This window comes from Rana temporaria, chromosome 5 (assembly GCF_905171775.1).
Source record: "Rana temporaria chromosome 5, aRanTem1.1, whole genome shotgun sequence".
Classification (NCBI taxonomy): Eukaryota; Metazoa; Chordata; class Amphibia; order Anura; family Ranidae; genus Rana; species Rana temporaria.
This window is the reverse complement of record NC_053493.1, coordinates 29,494,110-29,513,946: the sequence shown is the minus strand read 5'-3', so window position 1 is coordinate 29,513,946 and position 19,837 is coordinate 29,494,110. Positions and strand designations below refer to the sequence as shown.

The 19,837-nt window shown below is 43.0% G+C and overlaps 1 protein-coding gene across 1 annotated transcript in view; it reads left to right on the top strand.

Annotated features, from left to right (window-relative positions):
* Positions 1–17,530, top strand: part of ASB4 (ankyrin repeat and SOCS box containing 4) — a 49,955-nt gene extending 32,425 nt beyond the window's left edge. The window contains exons 4-5 of the mRNA XM_040352303.1: positions 8,797–8,910; positions 17,254–17,530. Of these exons, the coding sequence (XP_040208237.1) occupies positions 8,797–8,910; positions 17,254–17,442 (303 nt within the window). The 3' untranslated portion in view covers positions 17,443–17,530. The remainder of the gene's footprint in view (positions 1–8,796; positions 8,911–17,253) is intronic.
* The last annotated feature ends 2,307 nt before the right edge of the window (positions 17,531–19,837 follow it).

The window sequence follows — 19,837 nt, the reverse complement described above, 5'->3', positions numbered from 1 at the left end:
AGCTAACAAACTTATTGGCTATTTATACACAGACACTAATTGAAATTTAAAAGCCGCAGATGTGGGAAATTAACCTTTTATTGCCATTTTAACCTGTGTGTATCATCTTGTGTGTCTATACCAAACATTCCGGGGGGTGGATGGGAAATCTCTGCAGTGGGGACACAAAAACAAAAACACATTTTAGAGGTTACAGACAGAAATAGAAATCAACAGAAATGTTATCTTTACTATCCAAAACTATATAATTGCAGGCGGATGCAAAAGTAAGGGTACTACATCCAAAGTGTAAACATGAATTAGAAAATATGTGTTGAGGTGGACTTTTGGAAGTACCCAACTTTCCTGTTTCGAATATCGCTGTATGCATTGACCTCCTTAGACCTAGTCTGTTCAGACAGTATGCTCCCTGACCCCTGCTGACTTGGCACCATCCACAGGCATTTTTTCTCTTCAATAAGAAACAAAATTTGAATCCAATGCACTTTTACTTCAGACAGTTGTAGTACAGAGGATGTTTTTCCATATTTTTCAAGTGTAAGTGGACAATAACTTCCCTAAGCTCCATCTCTGTGAGAGAACATGGAAGAAACAGAAAGGGTCTAGCTAGGACTGAACCAACTAGCACTAAACAGGAGTGGAGGACAGATGATGCCAAATTACAAAAGTACTTAAAGAAAAGTTCCTCCCCCCCTTCCACTTTAACCACTTAAGCCCCGGACCAATATGCAGCCTAAAGACCCAAGGTGTTTTTACAGTTCGGGACTGCGTCGCTTTAACAGACAATTGCGCGGTCGTGCGACGTGGCTCCCAAACAAAATTGGCGTCCTTTTTTCCCCACAAATAGAGCTTTCTTTTGGTGGTATTTGATCACATCTGCGGTTTTTAGTTTTTGCGCTATAAACAAAAATAGAGTGACAATTTTGAAAAAAATGCAATATTTTTTACTTTTTGCTATAATAAATATCCCCCAAAAACATATATAAAAACATTTTTTTCCCTCAGTTTAGGCCGATACGTATTCTTCGACCTATTTTTAGTAAAAAAAAATCGCAATAAGCGTTTATCGATTGGTTTGCGCAAAATTTATAGCGTTTACAAAATAGGGTATAGTTTTATTGCATTTTAATAAAAAAAATTTTTTTTACTACTAATGGTGGCGATCAGCAATTTTTTTCGTGACTGCGACATTATGGCGGACACTTCGGACAATTTTGACACATTTTTGGGACCATTGTCATTTTCACAGCAAAAAATGCATTTAAATTGCATTGTTTATTGTGAAAATGACAGTTGCAGTTTGGGAGTTAACCACAGGATGCGCTGAAGGAGTTAGGGTTCACCTAGTGTGTGTTTACAACTGTAGGGGGGTGTGGCTGTAGGACTGACGTCATCGATCGAGTCTCCCTATAAAGGGGATGACACGATCAATGCGCCGCCATAGTGAAGCACGGGGAAGCCGTGTTTACATACGGCTCTCCCCGTTCTTCAGCTTCGGGGACCGATCGCGACGGAGCGGCTATAAACAAATAGCCACGCCGTGGTCCCGGATCGCTGCCAGGTGGAGGTGAAGACAGGGTGGGAGCAGCCAGGTGTAGGGGAAGACAGGGTGGGAGCAGCCAGGTGGAGGGGAGGACAGGGTGGGAGCAGCCAGGTGGAGGGGAGGACAGAGTGGGAGCAGCCAGGTGGAGTGGAGGACAGAGTGGGAGCAGCCAGGTGGAGTGGAGGACAGAGTGGGAGCAGCCAGGTGGGGAGGACAGAGTGGGAGGACAGGGTGGGAGCAGCCAGGTGGAGTGGAGGCAGAGTGGGAGCAGCCAGGTGGAGGGGAGGACAGAGTGGGAGCAGCCAGGTGGAGGGGAGGACAGAGTGGGAGCAGCCAGGTGGAGGGGAAGACAGGGTGGGAACCTTTGTTGGGGCTTTGATGGGCCTTTGGTGGAGCTTCAGTGCAGAGCACAACTAAAGCGACATGGGGTAAAAAAAATACGCAAAGCCAAAGCAAAGCAAAAGTAAGGGGTAAACACGATTGTAAACTAACCATTTTATTTAGTGACAGAGGCTCTGACTGATGTTCAGAGAGCTTTAACAAAGCATGTCCGAAGCCTTGTTTTGAAGCAAGCGTAAACTAGGTGTGCCATAAACATAGGTGTGCGCAGCCTATTGCATTTGGGTGTGCACCAATGGATAAAAAACTGGCTGAAAGACAGAATTCAGAGAGTCGTGGTTAATGATTCTTACTCTGAATGGTCCAATGTTATCAGTGCTGGGACCCTTACTTTTCAATATATTTATAAATGATATTGGGTCTGAGATCAAAAGTAACATTTCTGTCTTTGCAGATGACACCAAGCTATGCAGTGGAATAACGTCCTTGCAGGATGTCGCCAATTTACAAGCCGACCTCAATGCTCTGTCTAATTGGGCGACTGAGTGGCAGATGAGGTTTAATGTAGATAAATGTAAAGTTATGCACTTAGGGACTAAGAATATGCATGCATCATACATACTAGGGGGAGTACAACTGGGGGGGATCTGTAGTGGAGAAGGATCTGGGGTTTTGGTAGATCATAAGCTCAATAATGGCATGCAATGCCAAGCTGCGGTTTCCAAAGCGAGCAAAGTCCTTTCTTGTATTAAGAGAGGTATGGACTCCAGAGACAGAGATATAATTTTGCCCCTGTACAAATCATTAGTAAGACCTCATCTGGAATATGCAGTTCAGTTTTGGGCCCCAGTTCTCAAAAAGGACATCGGAGAACTGGGGAAAGTGCAGAGAAGGGCAACCAAATTGATAAGAGGCATGGAGGAGCTCAGCTATGAGGAAAGATTAGAGGAACTGAATTTATTCACTCTTGAGAAGAGGAGAATAAGGGGGGATATGATCAACATGTACAAATATATAAGAGGTCCATACAGTGAACTTGGTGTTGAGTTATTCACTTTACGGTCATCACTGAGGACAAGGGGGCACTCTTTACGTCTAGAGGAAAAGAGATTTCACCTCCAAATACGGAAAGGTTTCTTCACAGTAATGCCCCGTACACACCATCACTTTATGTGATGAAAAAAAATGACGTTTTTAAAAACGTCACTTTAATTGACCGTGTGTGGGGGAAAACGTCGTTTTATGTCTTCTAAAAAACGACCAAAAAAAATTGAAGCATGCTTAAATTTTATGTGTCGTTTTTCAAAACGTCAACTTTTACTTCACAGAAATTGACCGTGTGTAGCAAAAACGTAGTTTAAAACAACGTTTTTTCACCCGCGCATGCCCAGAAGCTACTTATGAAGCGAGCTTCAATGGAAAAACGTGCTGAACGTAACCTCGCTTTGCTAGAACATTGTGAGAAAAACGATGGTGTGTAGGCAACTTCGTCTTTGAAAATTGAAGTTTCAAAAACGTCATTTTTTACTTCACAGAAAATGTCGTTTTTTTTCATCACATAAAGTGATGGTGTGTACGGGGCATAAGAGCTGTGAAAATGTGGAACAGACTCCCTCCAGAGGTGGTTCTGGCCAGCTCAGTAGATTGCTTTAAGAAAGGCCTGGATTCTTTCCTAAATGTACAGAATATAACTGGGTACTAAGATTTGTAGGTAAAGTTGATCCAGGGAAAATCCGATTGCCTCTCAGGGGATCAGGAAGGAATTTTTTCCCCTGCTGTAACAAATTGGATCATGCTCTGCTGGGGTTTTTTTCCTCTGGATCAACTGTGGGTATGGAGTTGGGTGTATAGGATTTTACTGTGTTTTTTATTTTGTTTTTTTATTTTTTGTGGTTGAACTGGATGGACTTGTGTCTTTTTTCAACCTGACTAACTATGTAACTATGTAACCCCAAAGCTCAAACACACACTACTGATCACTCAGAAAGGGAAGGGGCTGATGAATACATATTTACCGGCCCCTGCCCTCGCTCATTCTAAAACATCTGTGCAGCAACAGCTGGCAGGAGAGGAGGAAAGCCGGAAGTGCTGCAGAGGGAAGGACTGGGGAGCCAGTAGGGGGAATCTGTGCTGCGCAGGGTGATTAGGGTGTGCCTGGGCACATCCGGCACACCCTGTGCGCATGCCTATGGCCATTAATGTGTGTTGAAGCCAAAGCAAGTGTAAATGAGCCCTAAATTGTAGTGGACCTAAACTAGATGTCAACATCTATCAATTAATCTAAGAGGAAATGAGATTTAATCTCCAAATATGGAAAACCTTTTTCACAGTAAGAAGCTGTTAAAATATGGAAGACTCCCTCTAGAGGTGGTTCTGGCCAGCTCAGTAGATTGTTTTAACCACTTGCTTACTAGTCATAAACCCCCTTCGTTCCCAGGCGAAATTTCAGCTTACGGCACTGCGTCGCTTTAACTGACATTTGCGCGGTCGTGCGACGTGGCTCCCAAACAAAATTGACGTCCTTTTTTTCCCACAAATAGAGTTTTATTTTGGTGGTATTTGATCACTTCTTGTTGCTATAATAAATATCCAATTTTTTAAAAAAAAAACTATTTTTTTTCTCAGTTAAGGCCGATACGTATTTTTCGACGTATTTTTGTAAAAAAAAAAAGAAAGTCGCAATAAGCGACTGATTTGCGCAAAAGTTATAGCGCCTACAAAATAGGGGACAGAATTATGATTTGTTTTATTATTTTTTTTTTACTAGTAATGGCGGCGATCTGCGATTTTTATTGGGACTGCGACGTTATGGCGGACACATCGGACACTTTTGACACAAATTTGGCGCCATTCACATTTATACAGCGATCAGTGCTATAAAAATGCACTAATTACTGTATAAATGTGACTGGCAGTGAAGGGGTTAACACTAGGGGGTGCAGAAGGGGTTAAATGTGTATCCTGGGTGTGTTCTAACTGTGTGGGGGGAGGGGGTGACTGGGGGAGGTGACCGATGCTGTGTCCCTATGTACAAGGGACACAGATCGGTCTCCTCTCCTCTGACAGGACGTGGAGCTCTGTGTTTACACACAGAGCTCCACGTCCCTGCTGTGTTCCCGACGATCGCGTGTACCCGGCGGACATCGCGGCCGCCAGGTACACGCATCGGCTCCCGAGCGATGCGCCGGGACAGTGTTTACCCACTGCGCGCCCCCCCCCCCCAGTGGCGCGCGCGGGCAATGCTTTTAAATGACGTCCAAAGACGTCCAGTTGGCACTTGAGAGCCGCGCTGTTGACGTCTTTTGTCAATAGCGCGGGTCTCAAGTGGTTAAGAAAGTCCTCGATTCTTTCCTAAATGCACAAAATATAACCGCTGGAGAAAATTGAATCATGCTTTATTGTTTTGTTTTTGCCTTCCTCTGAATCAACTGTGGGTATAGGACAAGTTTTCTATTTGAGTGTGTTGGTTGAACGGAATGGTCTTTTTTTTAACCAGATTATCTACAGTATGTAATTATGTAAAACAATAGTAACCTGATAGTGCTCAATACAACACAAAAAAACACAGATAGGTGGGAAAGAACAATTCCTGCCACCTTTGGACCTGGGACACACAAAAAAAGAAAAGCATACAATCATATATACATAAATAAAAATATCTGGGATTTGTTTGTTACAAGTTCAGTCTTCATACTGGAAATATCATTTGAAGACAAGTCACTCCTCTCTGGTTGGCAAAGCTTTTGTAACCACTTAGAGATTGAAGTGGATCATGTTAATTGGAAGGAACTTCAGATGATTCTCTCCTCAAGAGGCTGTGCTTATAATCGGTGAGATGGAGAACATTCCTGTTTAATCATTTCAGCCCCGGACCATTTGGCTGCCAAATGACTGGGCCACTTTTTGCGAATTCAGCACTGCGATGCTTTAACTGACAATTGCGCGGTCGTGTGACGTGGCTCCCAAACAAAATAGTTTTTCGTCCTTTTTTTTCCACAAATAGAGCTTTCTTTTGGTGGTATTGGATCACCTCTGCGGTTTTTTTTTTTTGCGTTATAAACAAAAATACAGCGACAATTTAAAAAAAAAAAGCAATATTTTTAACTTTTGCTATAATAAATATCCCCAAAAAATATATAAAAAACAAATTTTTTGTTCCTCAGTTTAGGCCGATATGTATTCTTCTACATATTTTTGGTAAAAAAAAAGTAAGCGTTTATTGATTGCTTTGCGCAAAAGTTATAGCATCTATAAAATAGGGGACAGTTTTATGGCATTTTTATTAATATTTTTTTTTACTAGTAATGGCGGTGATCAACGATTTTAAATCGTGACTGCGACTTTATGGCGGACACATCGGACACTTTTGGCGCCATTTTGGGACCATTCACATTTATACAGCATTTCAGTGCTATAAGAATGCACATATTACTGTGTAAATGTGACTGGCAGTGAAGGGGTTAAGCACTAGGGGGCAAGGAAGGGGTTAAGCACTAGGGGGCAAGGAAGGGGTTAAGTGTTTCCTTGGGATGTGTTCTAACTGTTAGGGGGCGTAGCTTACTGTGACACATCACATGATCAGATAACAATCAGTGTCATGTCACAAGGCAGAAGAGGGAGATGCCTTGTTTACAAAGGCAACCCCCCGTTCTGCTGTTCCATGACCCGAACGCGGGACACTGGCGGACACCGAGTCTGCGGGTCCCGTGGGCACGCGCATCCACTAGGCGGCAGATTCAATACAAAGTAAATATACGTTGCTTTGCCTGCCCGTGCCATTCTGCCGACGTATAAGTGCGTGAGCGGTTAAAGACCAGGGAGGGTGACTTGGATGAATAGGTTGGACAGAACACCAACACTAAATACAATCATTAAAACTATAATTTTTTAAATTATTTCAAAAAATAAAAAAGTATAACTAGGCCATTTACAATTTAACTAACATACTGTGGGCCAGATTCTGGTAGAATCCGCGGCGGCGTAGCGTAAGCCATTTACACTACGCCGCCGCAAATTACGGAAAACGTCAATGATGCCGACATGAGCGTCATTGACGTAAAGTCCTATTCGCGAACGACTTAGGAAAACAACGTAAACGACGGGAAAAGACGACGCTGATCCGACGCCATACTTAACATGGCATACGACGGACCTTCGTAAACTTGCCCCTCATATAGCAGGGGCAAGTTTACGCTTACGGAAACGTCGTAATTTCACTGCGTCGCCTGCGCGTACGTTTGGGAATCTCGCGTAAATAGCTCATTTGCATAGACGACGGGGAAAACGACGAGGCGACACCTAGCGGCAGGGAAAAAAATTGCATTTAAGATCTGACAGCGTAAGAGCCTTACGCCTGTCAGATCTAATGGATATCTATGCGTAACTGATTCTAAGAATCAGTCGCATAGATACGATGGCCCAGATTAGGACTTACGACGGCGCAAATGGCGTTGCGCTGTCGTAAGCCCTTTGAGAATCTGGGCCCGTATATCCTCAATTACTACCAACCAACTAACCAACATTATATTTGGTAATCAATGTACTGTAAATGCTTAGAGGATGAAACTGTAAATGGCTTATTCACATCACAACATGTTTTAATGATAATTTATTTATACTTATTTGCTAAAATATATAGTTTTAACCACTTAACGACCCCTTCACGCCGATATACATCGGCATAAGGGCACGGCTGGGCACAATCACGTACCTGTATGTCGCCTGTAAGAGACCAGCCGTGGGCCTGAGAGACCTGGTCCTGTGCGCTGTGACTGCGCCCGCGGGACCCGCGGACCCAATCGCCGCCGGTGTCCCGCGATCGGGTCACAGAGCTAAAGAACGGGGAGAGGTAAGTGTAAACAAACCTTTCCCCGTTCTTCCTAGTGAGACTGCCACTGATCGTCTGTTCCCTGTCATAGGTCAGTGACGTGTCACGCCAGGCCACGCCCCCACACAGTAAGAATCACTCCCTTAGGTCACACTTAATCCCTTAGCGCCCCCTATGGGTTAACCTCATTCACTGCCAGTATCATTTCTACAGTAAGTGCATTTTTATAGCACTTTTCGCTGTATAAATGACAATGGCCCCAAAATAGTGTGAAAAGTGTCCGATGTGTCCGCCATAATGTCGCAGTCACGATAAAAATAGCTGATCACTGCCATAACTAGTAAAAAAAAAAATATTAATAAAAATGCCATAAAACTTTTCCCTCATTTTGTAGACGCTATAACTTTTGCGCAAACCAATCAATAAACGCTTATTGCGATTTTTTTTTTACCAAAAATATGTACAAGAATACGTATCAGCCTAAACTGAGGAAAAAAATATTTTTTTATATATTTTGGGGGATATTTATTTTAGGAAAAAGTAAATAATATTGATTTTTTTTCAAAAAATTTCCTCTACTTTTGTTTATAGCGCAAAAAATAAAAACCACAGAGGTGATCAAATACCACCAAAAGAAAGCTCTATTTGTGGGAAAAAAAGGATGTCAATTTTGTTTGGGAGCCACGTCGCACGACCGCGCAATTGTCAACAGGTGATCAAATACCACCAAAAAAAAGCTCTATTTGTGGGAAAAAAATAATTGTCAGGTAAAATAACACAGTGCCGTATCGCAAAAAATGGCCTGGTCATTAAGGGGGTAAATCCTTCCAGGGCTGAAGTGGTTAAAAGCTCTAAAGCTGTGTAAGAGGCACCCAAATTTCTGATGACTGACCTACAGGAGAAGTAGGGCCAAAAGAACAAATTCTCTTGTTGCCATGCAGCTAAAACATCTGATTTCCTGTAGCAATTTTATTACATTTTTACTGATACCCTATTGCCTGTTTTCGTTTTTTTTTTTTTATAATTTGATTTAATTTATTAAAGTCTCAAATACATAAATTATATAAATCCAATGGTTGATATCCAGGTCTTGGAAGAGTGTCATTCGTACCCAAGTGCGGTAGAAGTAATAGCCAACGCCTATGAACACATCACAGCCTCATACAAATGGATAAAAGCAATTCCTGAAGATGCCCTAGAGGTAAGAAAAGAAGAAGAAAAAAATTATAATAAAAATAAAATATTATGTATATATATATATTTATTATCTCACAAAAGTGAGTACGCCCCTCACATTTATGTATATATTTTATTCTATCTTTTCATGTGACAAATTACACGTTGCTACAATGTAAAGTAGTGAGTGTACAGCTTGTATAACAGTGTACATTTGCTGTCCCCTCAAAATAACTCAACACACCCCTAGGTGAAAATGTCCAAATTGGGCCCAATTAGCCCTTTTCCCTCCCCAGGGTCATGTGACTTATTAGTGTTACAAGGTCTCAGGTGTGAATGGGGAGCAGGTGTGTTAAATTTGGTGTTATCGCTCTCACTCTCTCATACTGGTCACTGGAAGTTCAACATGGCACCTCATGGTAAAGAACTCTCTGAGGATCTGAAAAAAAGAATTGTTGCTCTACATAAAGATGGTCTAGGCTATAAGAAGATTGCCAAGACCCTGAAACTGAGCTGCAGCACTGTGGCCAAGACCATACAGCGGTTTAACAGGACAGGTTCCACTCAGAACAGGCCTCGCCATGGTCGACCAAAGAAGTTGAGTGCACATGCTCAGTGTCATATCCAGAGGCTTTCTTTTGTTTCAGTAATTTCTCTTTGTTTTGTTTTTTGATTTCTGCCTTGTTTTGTTTTATTTTTGTTTTATTTTTGTTTTATTTTTATTTATCTTTATTTTTATTTGTATTTTTCTATTTTTATTTTTATTTGCATTTATTTATTTTTATTTTTATATTTATATTTATTTTTATTTTTATTTTTATATTTATTTTTATATTTATTTTTATTTTTATTTTTATTTATATTTATTTATATTTACATTTATTTTTATTTTATTTTTCTATTTATATTTATTTATGTTAATTTACATTTATTTTTATTTTCATTTATATTCTTTATTTCTTACATTTTTTCTAGTTGTTTATTATTGTTTAATTTTATCTTTTTTTTCCTTTTTTCTTTTTTTCTTTATTCTTTTTCTCCTTTTTTGTCTATCTATTTAGGTGTTTGGTTCTGTATTGGTGCTTATCATTAGTCATTTTATCTTTTTTAAAAAGTTTTTTCTTTTCTTCACTTATTATTTTATCCTGGGTGAATATAGCACGCTTCCTCTCTAGTACCTCCCATTGAACCATATCACAGCGGCTTGTTTTACAAGTCGCGCTGTCACATTAGCCTGAATTGTCAGGCTGCGCTCTCCTTGACCCCTGCTACCATGTGACAGGGGCTTGCTTTTCAAGCCTCGCTGTCACATAGACCTGAACTGTTAAACTGCGCTCTCGTTGGCCCCTTGTAACATGTGACGTAGGCTTGCTTTCCAAGCCTCACTGTCACATTGGTCGAAGCTGATTGGCTGAGCCGACGTATGACGCGCCGACGTCATTGTCTCTATGGCGACGGCGGCCGCACAACGACGCTGACTGCAATTTTGCAGACTGTCATTGGCTGAGGGATACCACAGGACAGCACACGTGGTATCAGCTGTGTGATCGGGATTACGATCGATGACACAGCGGAGGGGTACATGGATAGCTCCTTTTGCAGGTATGGGATTTATACATTTTTTCTGGCAATGTACAACTAAGCAGCTATGTGATCGCTGTTTTGACCGTGAACACAGCTGGGGGTATGTACCCCATGTGACTCTTTGCTTATGCCTGTTTGTGATTAACTGATCACTAATAGGTGCTTGCATAACATACCCGATGTAGACTCCTGATTGGATGGGTGGGTAGAGGGAGGAGGTGTTTGGGGTGGGTGGGGTTTATTTTTCAAAGATTTTCATTGGTGACAGCTTCTTATATATTTGTTTGCTTTATTGTGTTTGTATCTTTTTGCCTGACGAAGAGGTCCTGCGTGGCCTCGAAACGTTGCTCTTTTTGAAATAATAGATATGCATTAAACCTTTGGACGTTATGATCCCTGGTGTGCTGGCGAATATATATATATATCCAGAGGTTGTCTTTGGGAAATAGAAGTATGAGTGCTGCCAGCATTGCTGCAGAGGTTAAAGTGGTGGGGGGTCACTTCAGCCTGTCAGTGCTCAGACCATACACTGCACACTGCATCAAATTGGTCTGCATGGCTGTCATCCCAGAAGGAAGCCTCTTCTAAAGATGATGCACAAGAAAGCCGGCAAACAGTTTGCTGAAGACAAGCAGACTAAGGGGACATGGATTACTGGAACCATGTCCTGTGGTCTGACGAGACCAGGATAAACCTACTTGGTTCATATGGCGTCAGGTGTGTGTGGCGGCAACCAGGTGAGGAGTACAAAGACAAGTGTGTCTTGACTACAGTCAAGCATGGTGGTGGGAGTGTCATGGTCTGGGGCTATATGAGTGCTGCCGGCACTGGGGAGCTACAGATCATTGAGTGCCAACATATGAAGCAGAGCATGATCCCCTCCTTTCAGAGACTGGGCCACAGGGCAGTATTCCAACATGATAACGACCCCAAACACACCTCCAAGATGACCACTGCCTTGCTAAAGAAGCTAAGGGTAAAGGTGATGGACTGGCCAAGCATGTCTCCAGACCAAAACCCTATTGAGCATCTGTGGGGCTCCTCAAACGGAAGGTGGAGGTGCGCAAGGTCTCTAACATCCACCAGCTCTGTGATGTCATCATGGAGGAGGGGAAGAGGACTCCAGTGGCAACCTGTGAAGCTCTGGTGAACTCCAAGCCCAAGAGGGTTAAGGCAGTGCTGGAAAATAATGGTGGCCACACAAAATATTGACACTTTGGGCCCAAATTGGACATTTTCACTTAGGGGTGTACTCACTTTTGTTGCCAGCGGTTTAGACATTAATGGCTGTGTGTTGAGTTATTTTGAGGGGACAGTAAATTTACACTGTTATACAAGCTGTACACTCACTACACAACATTGTAGCAAAGTGTCATTTCTTCAGTGTTGTCACATGAAAAGATAGAAGAAAATATTTCCAAAAATGTGAGGGGTGTACTTAGTTTTGTGAGATACTGTAATATTATGTACTGTAGATGCTGTATTTTTTGTTATATTAGTACAATGTTTTATTATTACCAATATTGTTAGAGATCTCTTTGGTTACACAAAATACCATATTAGCATATTAGGTTCAATACACATGTAAGTCTGAATAATAATCCTTAATACCATATGATATAAAAAGAAAATAGCATTTCCTGTTTGACACACTTAACCCCTATAGCGCCCCCTAGTTAACCCCTTCCCTGCCAGTGTCATTTACACAGCAATCAGTGCATTTTTATAGCACTGATTGCTGTAAAAATGACAATGGTCGCAAAATTGTGTCAAAAGTATCGATGTGTCCGCCATAATGTCGCAGTCACAATAAAAATTGCAGATCGCCGCCATTACTAGTAAAATAAAAAATTATAATAAAAATGCCAGAAGTCTTTCCCCCATTTTGTAAACGCTATAACTTTTGCGCAAACCAATCAATAAATGCTTATTGTGATTTTTTTTACCAAAAATAGGTAGAAGAATATGTTTTGGCCTAAACTGAGGAAAAACATTTTTTTTATATATATTTTTGGGGGATATTTATTATAGCAAAAAAGTAAAAAATATTGCTTTTTTTTAAAAAAATCGCTATTTTCTTGTTTATAGCACAAAAAATAAAAAACGCAGAGGTGATCAAATACCACCCAAACATAGCAGCTGTGTAGCGCACTCCCAGCAAAAACACATGTACACATATAGGTGACCTCACGGAAGAAGACCCACTCCAGAGAGGCTGCATATATATGTGTACAGGTGATGGGGGGTCAAACTTCGGAATTAAGGTTACTAGTTAAAGCCCAACTCCGGCCTCCCCCTCCAAAGCCCCCCAGTGGTATTTTATGTTTTTTTTTTTTAAACACCTTGGGGCAGATTCTCGTAGATCTGCGTAAAAATGGGCGGGCGTAACGTATCTGATTTACGTTACGCCGCCGCAAGTTTTTCAGGCAAGTGCTTTATTCACAAAGCACTTGCCTGTAAAGTTGCGGCGGCGTAATGTAAATCACCCGGCGGAATTCAAATTCGGCGGGTAGGGGGCGTGTTTCATATAAATGAAGCGCGTCCCCGCGCCAAACGAACTGCGCATGCGCCGTCCCTAAAATTTCCCGGTGTGCATTGCTCTAAATGACGTCGCAAGGACGTCATTGGTTTTGACGTGGACGTACATTACGTCCAGCCCCATTCACGGACGACTTACACAAACAACGTAATTTTATAAATTTTCGACGCGGGAACGACGGCCATACTTAACATTGGCTGCGCCTCATATAGCAGGGGCAACTATATGCCGGGAAAAGCCTAACGTAAACGTTGTAAGTTTACTGCGTCGGCCTCGCGTACGTTCGGGAATTTGCGTATCTAGCTAATTTGCATACTCGACAGGGGAAATCGACGGAAGCGCCACCTAGCGGGGGGAAAAAAATTGCAGTTACGATCCGACGGTGTAAGAGACTTACGCCTGTCGGATCGAATGGATATCTATGCGTAACTGATTCTAAGAATCAGTCGCATAGATACAACGGCCCAGATTAGGACTTACGATGGCGTACATGGCGCTGCGCCGTCGTAAGCCCTTTGAGAATCTGGGCCCTTGTCACCATTGCCTCCCATTAGAGGCACAGTTCCCGACTACGTGACCATCGTGATTGGTTCTCACAGCAGTCACATGATTGGTATCCCTTTCCATCATAAGCAGTGATCAGGAGCTGTCAGTGGCAGCTCAGTGTGCATCATGGCTACATATGTGCAGCACATGTGCATTACGTGGACAGCAAATGGTTAAAAATACTTACCTTTTTCAGATGCCTTCTGATGGTCAAATAACAAATTGGGTTAATTTATTCTCCAGAACGTTACCAGCGGTGGGCGGTCCTTGGAGATAAAAAAAAAAAGAAGCAGCACTGACATGATGAAGTTAGCGCCAACCTCCTCATCAATACACACAATGGCACTGTCATGATGTCTTCTCGGTAAATGACATTGGTCTGGGCATCATGCAACTCAAAGGACTGAAGGAGGACATCTTGTGGCAAAAATAAGTACTGCAGTGGACAGCTCTACATTGACTGGGGAAGGTGTGTTTTCATCTCCTATCAATTGGCCATGGCAACTCTACCTGGCAGGTAAATTTACTAGCAACCCTACCTAAACATCAGGGTGCTACACACACTCTCCTATCGTTTTTTAGCCAGGGAAGATGCCATCTTGGCCAATGTTTGAAAAGGGACAAAACACATATGTAGAGAGATAGTGCTGCTCACCCCAAAAAGGATATCAAGGGTATTTTCCCCAGTGGGGTTTTTGGGCAGCGCAATTAATGATTTAGGAAACAATGTATAAAAAGGAGAAAGGTTTTTATTGGATTACATGTACAAAAAAAGGGGACATGAGGTAGTTAAGATATGAGTTGCAGTATTACAAAATTATTAAAATTCCATACATATATGACACAACAAATGGATATACACCTTGGCATGTGTAGGTACAAGCATATCACAATTCCTAACACGTTTCGACCCTTGCGGGTCTTCTTCAGAGGTTTTGTTGTAACTGGAAGAAATTTACAAAATTATTAAATGTTTTGTTGATTAACCCCCTCTCCAGCCCCACCTTTGTTGTCCCCACTACACAAAGGTGGGGCGAGAGAGGGGGTTAATCAACAAAACATTTTATAATTTTGTAAATTTCTTTCAGTTACAACAAAACCTCTGAAGAAGACCTGCAAGGGTCGAAACGCGTTAGGAATTGTGATATGCTTGTACCTACACATGCCAAGCTGTATATCCATTTGTTGTGTCATATATGTATGGAATTTTAGCTACCTCATATCCCCTTTTTTGTACATGTAATCCAATAAAAACCTTTCTCCTTTTTATACATTGTTTCCTAAATCCTTAATTGCGCTGCCCAAAAACCCCACTGGGCAAAATACCCTTGATATCTTGGCCAATGTTTAACCTCTAGCTGCCAAAATCACATACATCACGGTGCATCAAGTGGATGTACTGGAGTGATGCCTGCACCCTGGTACCGGTTTTTAGAGCTGATGGTCGGCTCTCTAGTAATAACAATCGATGCGGCCTGGCTGTTATTATAAGCAGTGAGACGGGAAGCGCCCCATCCCTCTGTGCTCGCGCGCCAAAGCGAATGCATGCGTAAGTAGCGGCCGCAAATGTAAACAGTGTTCAAACCACATATGTGAGGTATCGCTGTGATTGTTAGAACGAGAGCAATAATTCTATCACTATACTTCCTCTGTAACTCTAAACTCGTAACCATTAAAAAATTGTAAAGCTTTTTAAGTACTGTAGTTTGGCACCATTCCACAAGTGTGCGCAATTTTTAAGCGTGACATGTTGAGTATCTATTTACTTGGCGTAACATTCTCTTTCACATTATGCAAAAACATTGGGCTAACTTTACTGTTTTTTGTTTTTTTTATTCATTGAAGTGAAAAACTGCTGCGCAAATACAGTGCAACATAAAATATTACAATAACCGCCATTTTATTCTCTAGGACAGTGATGGCGAAGCTTGACACTCCAGAGGTTTTGGAACTACATTTCCCATGATGTCCATGCACTTTTTGCTATAAAAAATATCCCCCAAAAAAATATATATAAAAAACTTTTTTTTTCCTCAGTTTAGGCCGATACGTATTCTTCTACATTATTTTGGTAAAAAAAAATCGCAATAAGCGTTTAGCGATTGGTTTGCGCAAAATGTATAACGTTTACAAAATAGGGGATAGTTTTATGGCATTTTTAATAATAATTGTTTTTTTTTAATACTAATGGCGGCGATCAGCGATTTTTTTTGACATTATGGCGGACACATCGGACAATGTTGACACATTTTTGGGACCATTGTCATTTTCACAGCGAAAAGTGCTATAAAAATGCACTGATTACTGTGAAAATGACAATGGCAGTGAAGGGGTTAACCACTAGAGGGCGCTGTAGGGGTTATGTGTGACCTCATGTGTGTGTCTAACTGTAGGGGGCCGGGGCTGGACGTGTGACTTCACTGATTGTCGTTCCCTATATCAGGGAACAGACGATCACTGACATTGCCACAGAGAAGAACGGGGAAGGTTTGTTTACACACAGCTCTCCCCGTTCTTCAGCTCCTGTGACCGATCGCGGGACACCCGCGGCGATCGGGTCTGTGGGTCCCAAGGGCGCGGTCACGGAGCTTCGGACCGGGTGGCGGCGCGTTCGTAACCCATGGCCGGGCTCTTAAAGGGGACGTATATATACGTCCATGTGCCCAGCCGTGCCATTCTGCCGACTTATATCGTCGTGCGGCGGTCCTTAATTGGTTAACCACTTCAGCCCTGGAGGATTTGGCTGCCCAATGACGGGGCCATTTTTGCGATTCGGCCCTGCTGACAATTGCGCAGTCGTGCGACGCTGCACTCAAACAAAATTGACGTCCATTTTGTTCCAATAATAGAGCTTTCTTTTGGTGGTATTTGATCACCTCTGTCGTTTTTTTTTTGTGCTATAAACAAAAAAAGAACGACAATTTAGAAAAAAAAGCTATATTTTTTACTTTTTGCTATAATAAATATCCCTAAAATATATATATATATATAAAAAAAAATTCCACAGTTTAGGCCGATACGTATTCTTCTACATATTTTTGGTAAAAAAAAAAAAAAATCGCAATAAGCGTATATTGATTGGTTTGCGCAAAAGTTCTAACGTCTACAAAATAGGGGATAGATTTTTTTATTTTTTTATTAGTAATGGCGGCGACCTGCGTTTTTTATTGTGACTGCGACATTATGGCGGACACATCGGACACTTTTGACGCTGTTTTGGGATCATTTTCATTTATACAGCGACTCAGTGCTATAAAAATGCACTGATAACTGTGTAAATGACACTGGCAGTGAAGGGGTTAAACACTAGGGGGCGAGGAAGGTGTTAAGTGTGTCCTAGGGAGTGATTCTAATTGTGGGGGGTGGGATACAAGTGACATGGTGACAGGGAGCAGTAGATCAGTATCCTGTCACTAGGCAGAACAGGGAAATGCCTTGTTTACATAGGAATCCCCCCGTTCTGCCTCTCCGTGCCACGATCGCGGGTCACCGGCGGACACCGAGTCTGCGGCCCCCAGCGGGCACGGTCATGCCTACAATGCCGCGATTTAAAGGGGACGTACCTGTACGCCCATTTGTGCGCAGGTCAGCATGTTGTTAACAGTGTTTTTGCATCCCCCATGTCAGTGATCATGTGTCTCTGATTGTCGTAGGTGTGTGTTGTTTTTCTATTACATCTCTGACGTTTCTATATTGCAGAGACATCGCTCTTTCTATGACGCTCTTTTTGCGGCCTGCAGTAACACTCCGCGCTCTCTCATGCACCTGGCCAGATGTGCGATACGCATGTTTTTACGGATGAGATGCCACCAGGTCGTCCCGCAACTTCCGCTGCCCACCACACTCAAGAAATACATCCTCCTCGAGCCCCAGGGACGCTTCTGTTAAAGCTGAACTCTCCAGCCCTCCCTTCCATCCCGCACAGTTGTACCGGCTCCTCTCCTGGACTGAAATTGCCAAGTCTGATTTCACCGCACACTGTTGGGTAGATTCAGGTAGGGGCGCGCTAATTTGCGGCGGCGTAGCCTAGCGTGTTTACACTATGCCGCCTTAAGTAAGAGAGGCAAGTACATGATTCTGAAGGCACTTACCTCCTTACTTAGGGCGGCGTAGTGTAAACGCGGCGGGCGTAAGGGCGCCTAATTCAAATGGGTTGGAGGGGGGCGTGTTGTATGGTAATGAGGCTTGACCTCACGTTTTTGACGTTTCTTGGCTACTGCGCATGCGCCGGGCGCCTACATTTCCCAGTGCGCATTGCGGCTAAGTACGCCGTACGGGCCTATTGATTTCGACGTGGACGTAAACGTCGTAAATCCCGATTCGCAGACGACTTTCGCAAACGACGTAAAAATTTTGAATTTCACGGCGGGAACGGCGGCCATACTTGACATTACTATTCCACTAGAGCCTAGCTCTAACTTTACGCTGCCTATCTCTTACGTAAACTGCGTAAAAGTACTGCGTCGGCCTGGCGCACGTTCGTGAATCGGCGTATCCCCTCATTTACATATTCTTCGCCGACCGCAATGGAAGCGCCACCTATTGGCCATCCAAAATATTGCAATCTAAGATAGGGCGGCGCAAGCCGTCGTATCTTATATATGTTTAAGCGTATCTCTGTTTGAGCATACGCTTAAACTTAGGTCGGCGTAGATTCTGAGTTAGGTCGACTTATCTACTGATAAGCCGGCCTAACTCTTTGTGAATCTACCTACGTGAGTTTCTTAGAAGCTGCAGCAAGTCAGATGGAGCCTGCTTCATTTACTGGCTGGAGGACGTCCAGCATCATCCAATTCTTTCTTTTCCATCCTGACTGCCCAGACCACCCCTTTTTGTTCATTGGATTTCAGTTCTTTTAATCATAATGGCTTATCCTCACAGGTGGGTGGATGCAAATACAGCCTGCCTAGGAACGCCCACTCCTCCAGACTGACTCCGCCCATCAAGGCTTTTTGATATTTGCATAACTCCACCCAAGGGTCACTCCATGGCTGCGTGCGTATGCAAGGCAGACTTGAGAGGAATCGCGTCGAGAAAAACATTGGGGTAGATTCAGAGAGCAATTACGCCAACGTATCCATAGATACGCCGCGTAATTTCTAAGTAGCGCCGGCGTATCTACTTTCTGTATTCAGAAAGCTCGATACGCCGACTTTAGCCTAAGATACGACTGGCATAAGTCTCTTACGCCGTTGTATCTTAGGGTGCATTCTGACGCTGGCCGCTAGGTGGCGCTCCCATAGATGTCAGCGTAGTGTATGCAAATTGCATACTTGCGCCGATTCACGAACGTACGTGCGCCCGGCGGTAGTTTTTTTTACGTTGTTTGCGTACGTCGTTTTCGTCGTAAGGCTGCTCCTGCTATTAGGAGGCGCAGCCAATGTTAAGTATGGACGTCGTTCCCGCGTCGCGATTTTGAAATTTTACGCCATTTGCGTAAGTCGTCCGTGAATGGCGCTGGACGCAATTTACGTTCACAGCGATACCAATGACGTCCTTGCAACGTCAATTACCGCAATGCACGTCGGGAAATTTTAGGAACGGCGCATGCGCAGTACGTTCGGCACGGAAACGCGCCTAATTTAAATGATCCACGCCCCCTACGGGATCATTTGAATTACGCGTGCTTACGCCGGCCCCTTTTACGCTACGCCGCCGCAACTTTACAGGCAAATGCTTTGTGAATCAAGCACTTGCCAGTAAAACTTGCGGAGGCGTAGCGTAAATGTCATTCGTTAGTTTTGCGCGCCCCTACCTGAATCCACCCCATTGTTTTTTCCATGACATTAAAAACGGTCGTGTGTACGCGGCATTACAGCTTTTCCTCTACTTATACATTTATCAAGCATTTAACCATACCACCAAACTTTTTAAAATGGGAGCGAGGGACACCTATTAGCAAATCTAAGTTGGCATAGGCCACACCCCCTTAAAGGAGAATTATACAAAAAAAAATAGTTAAAGCTACAAGTGCTTTTCTTTTTTACCACTACTATTCCTTTATATTGGCTTTTGAAGTTTACAAATGCAGAAATTTAGAAATCAGATGAAAGGTTTAGCGCTGGGAAACACTTTTTAACCACTTAAGGACCGCCTCCTGCACATATACGTCGGCAGAATGGCACGGCTGGGCACAAGCACGTACCTGTACGTCCTCTTGAAGTGCCCAGCCGTGGGTTGCGGCGCGCGCCGGTTCGAAGCTCCGCGGCCGTGGGACCCGCGGACCTGATCGCCGCCGGAGTCCCGCGATCTGTCCCCGGAGCTGAAGAACGGAGAGAGGTGT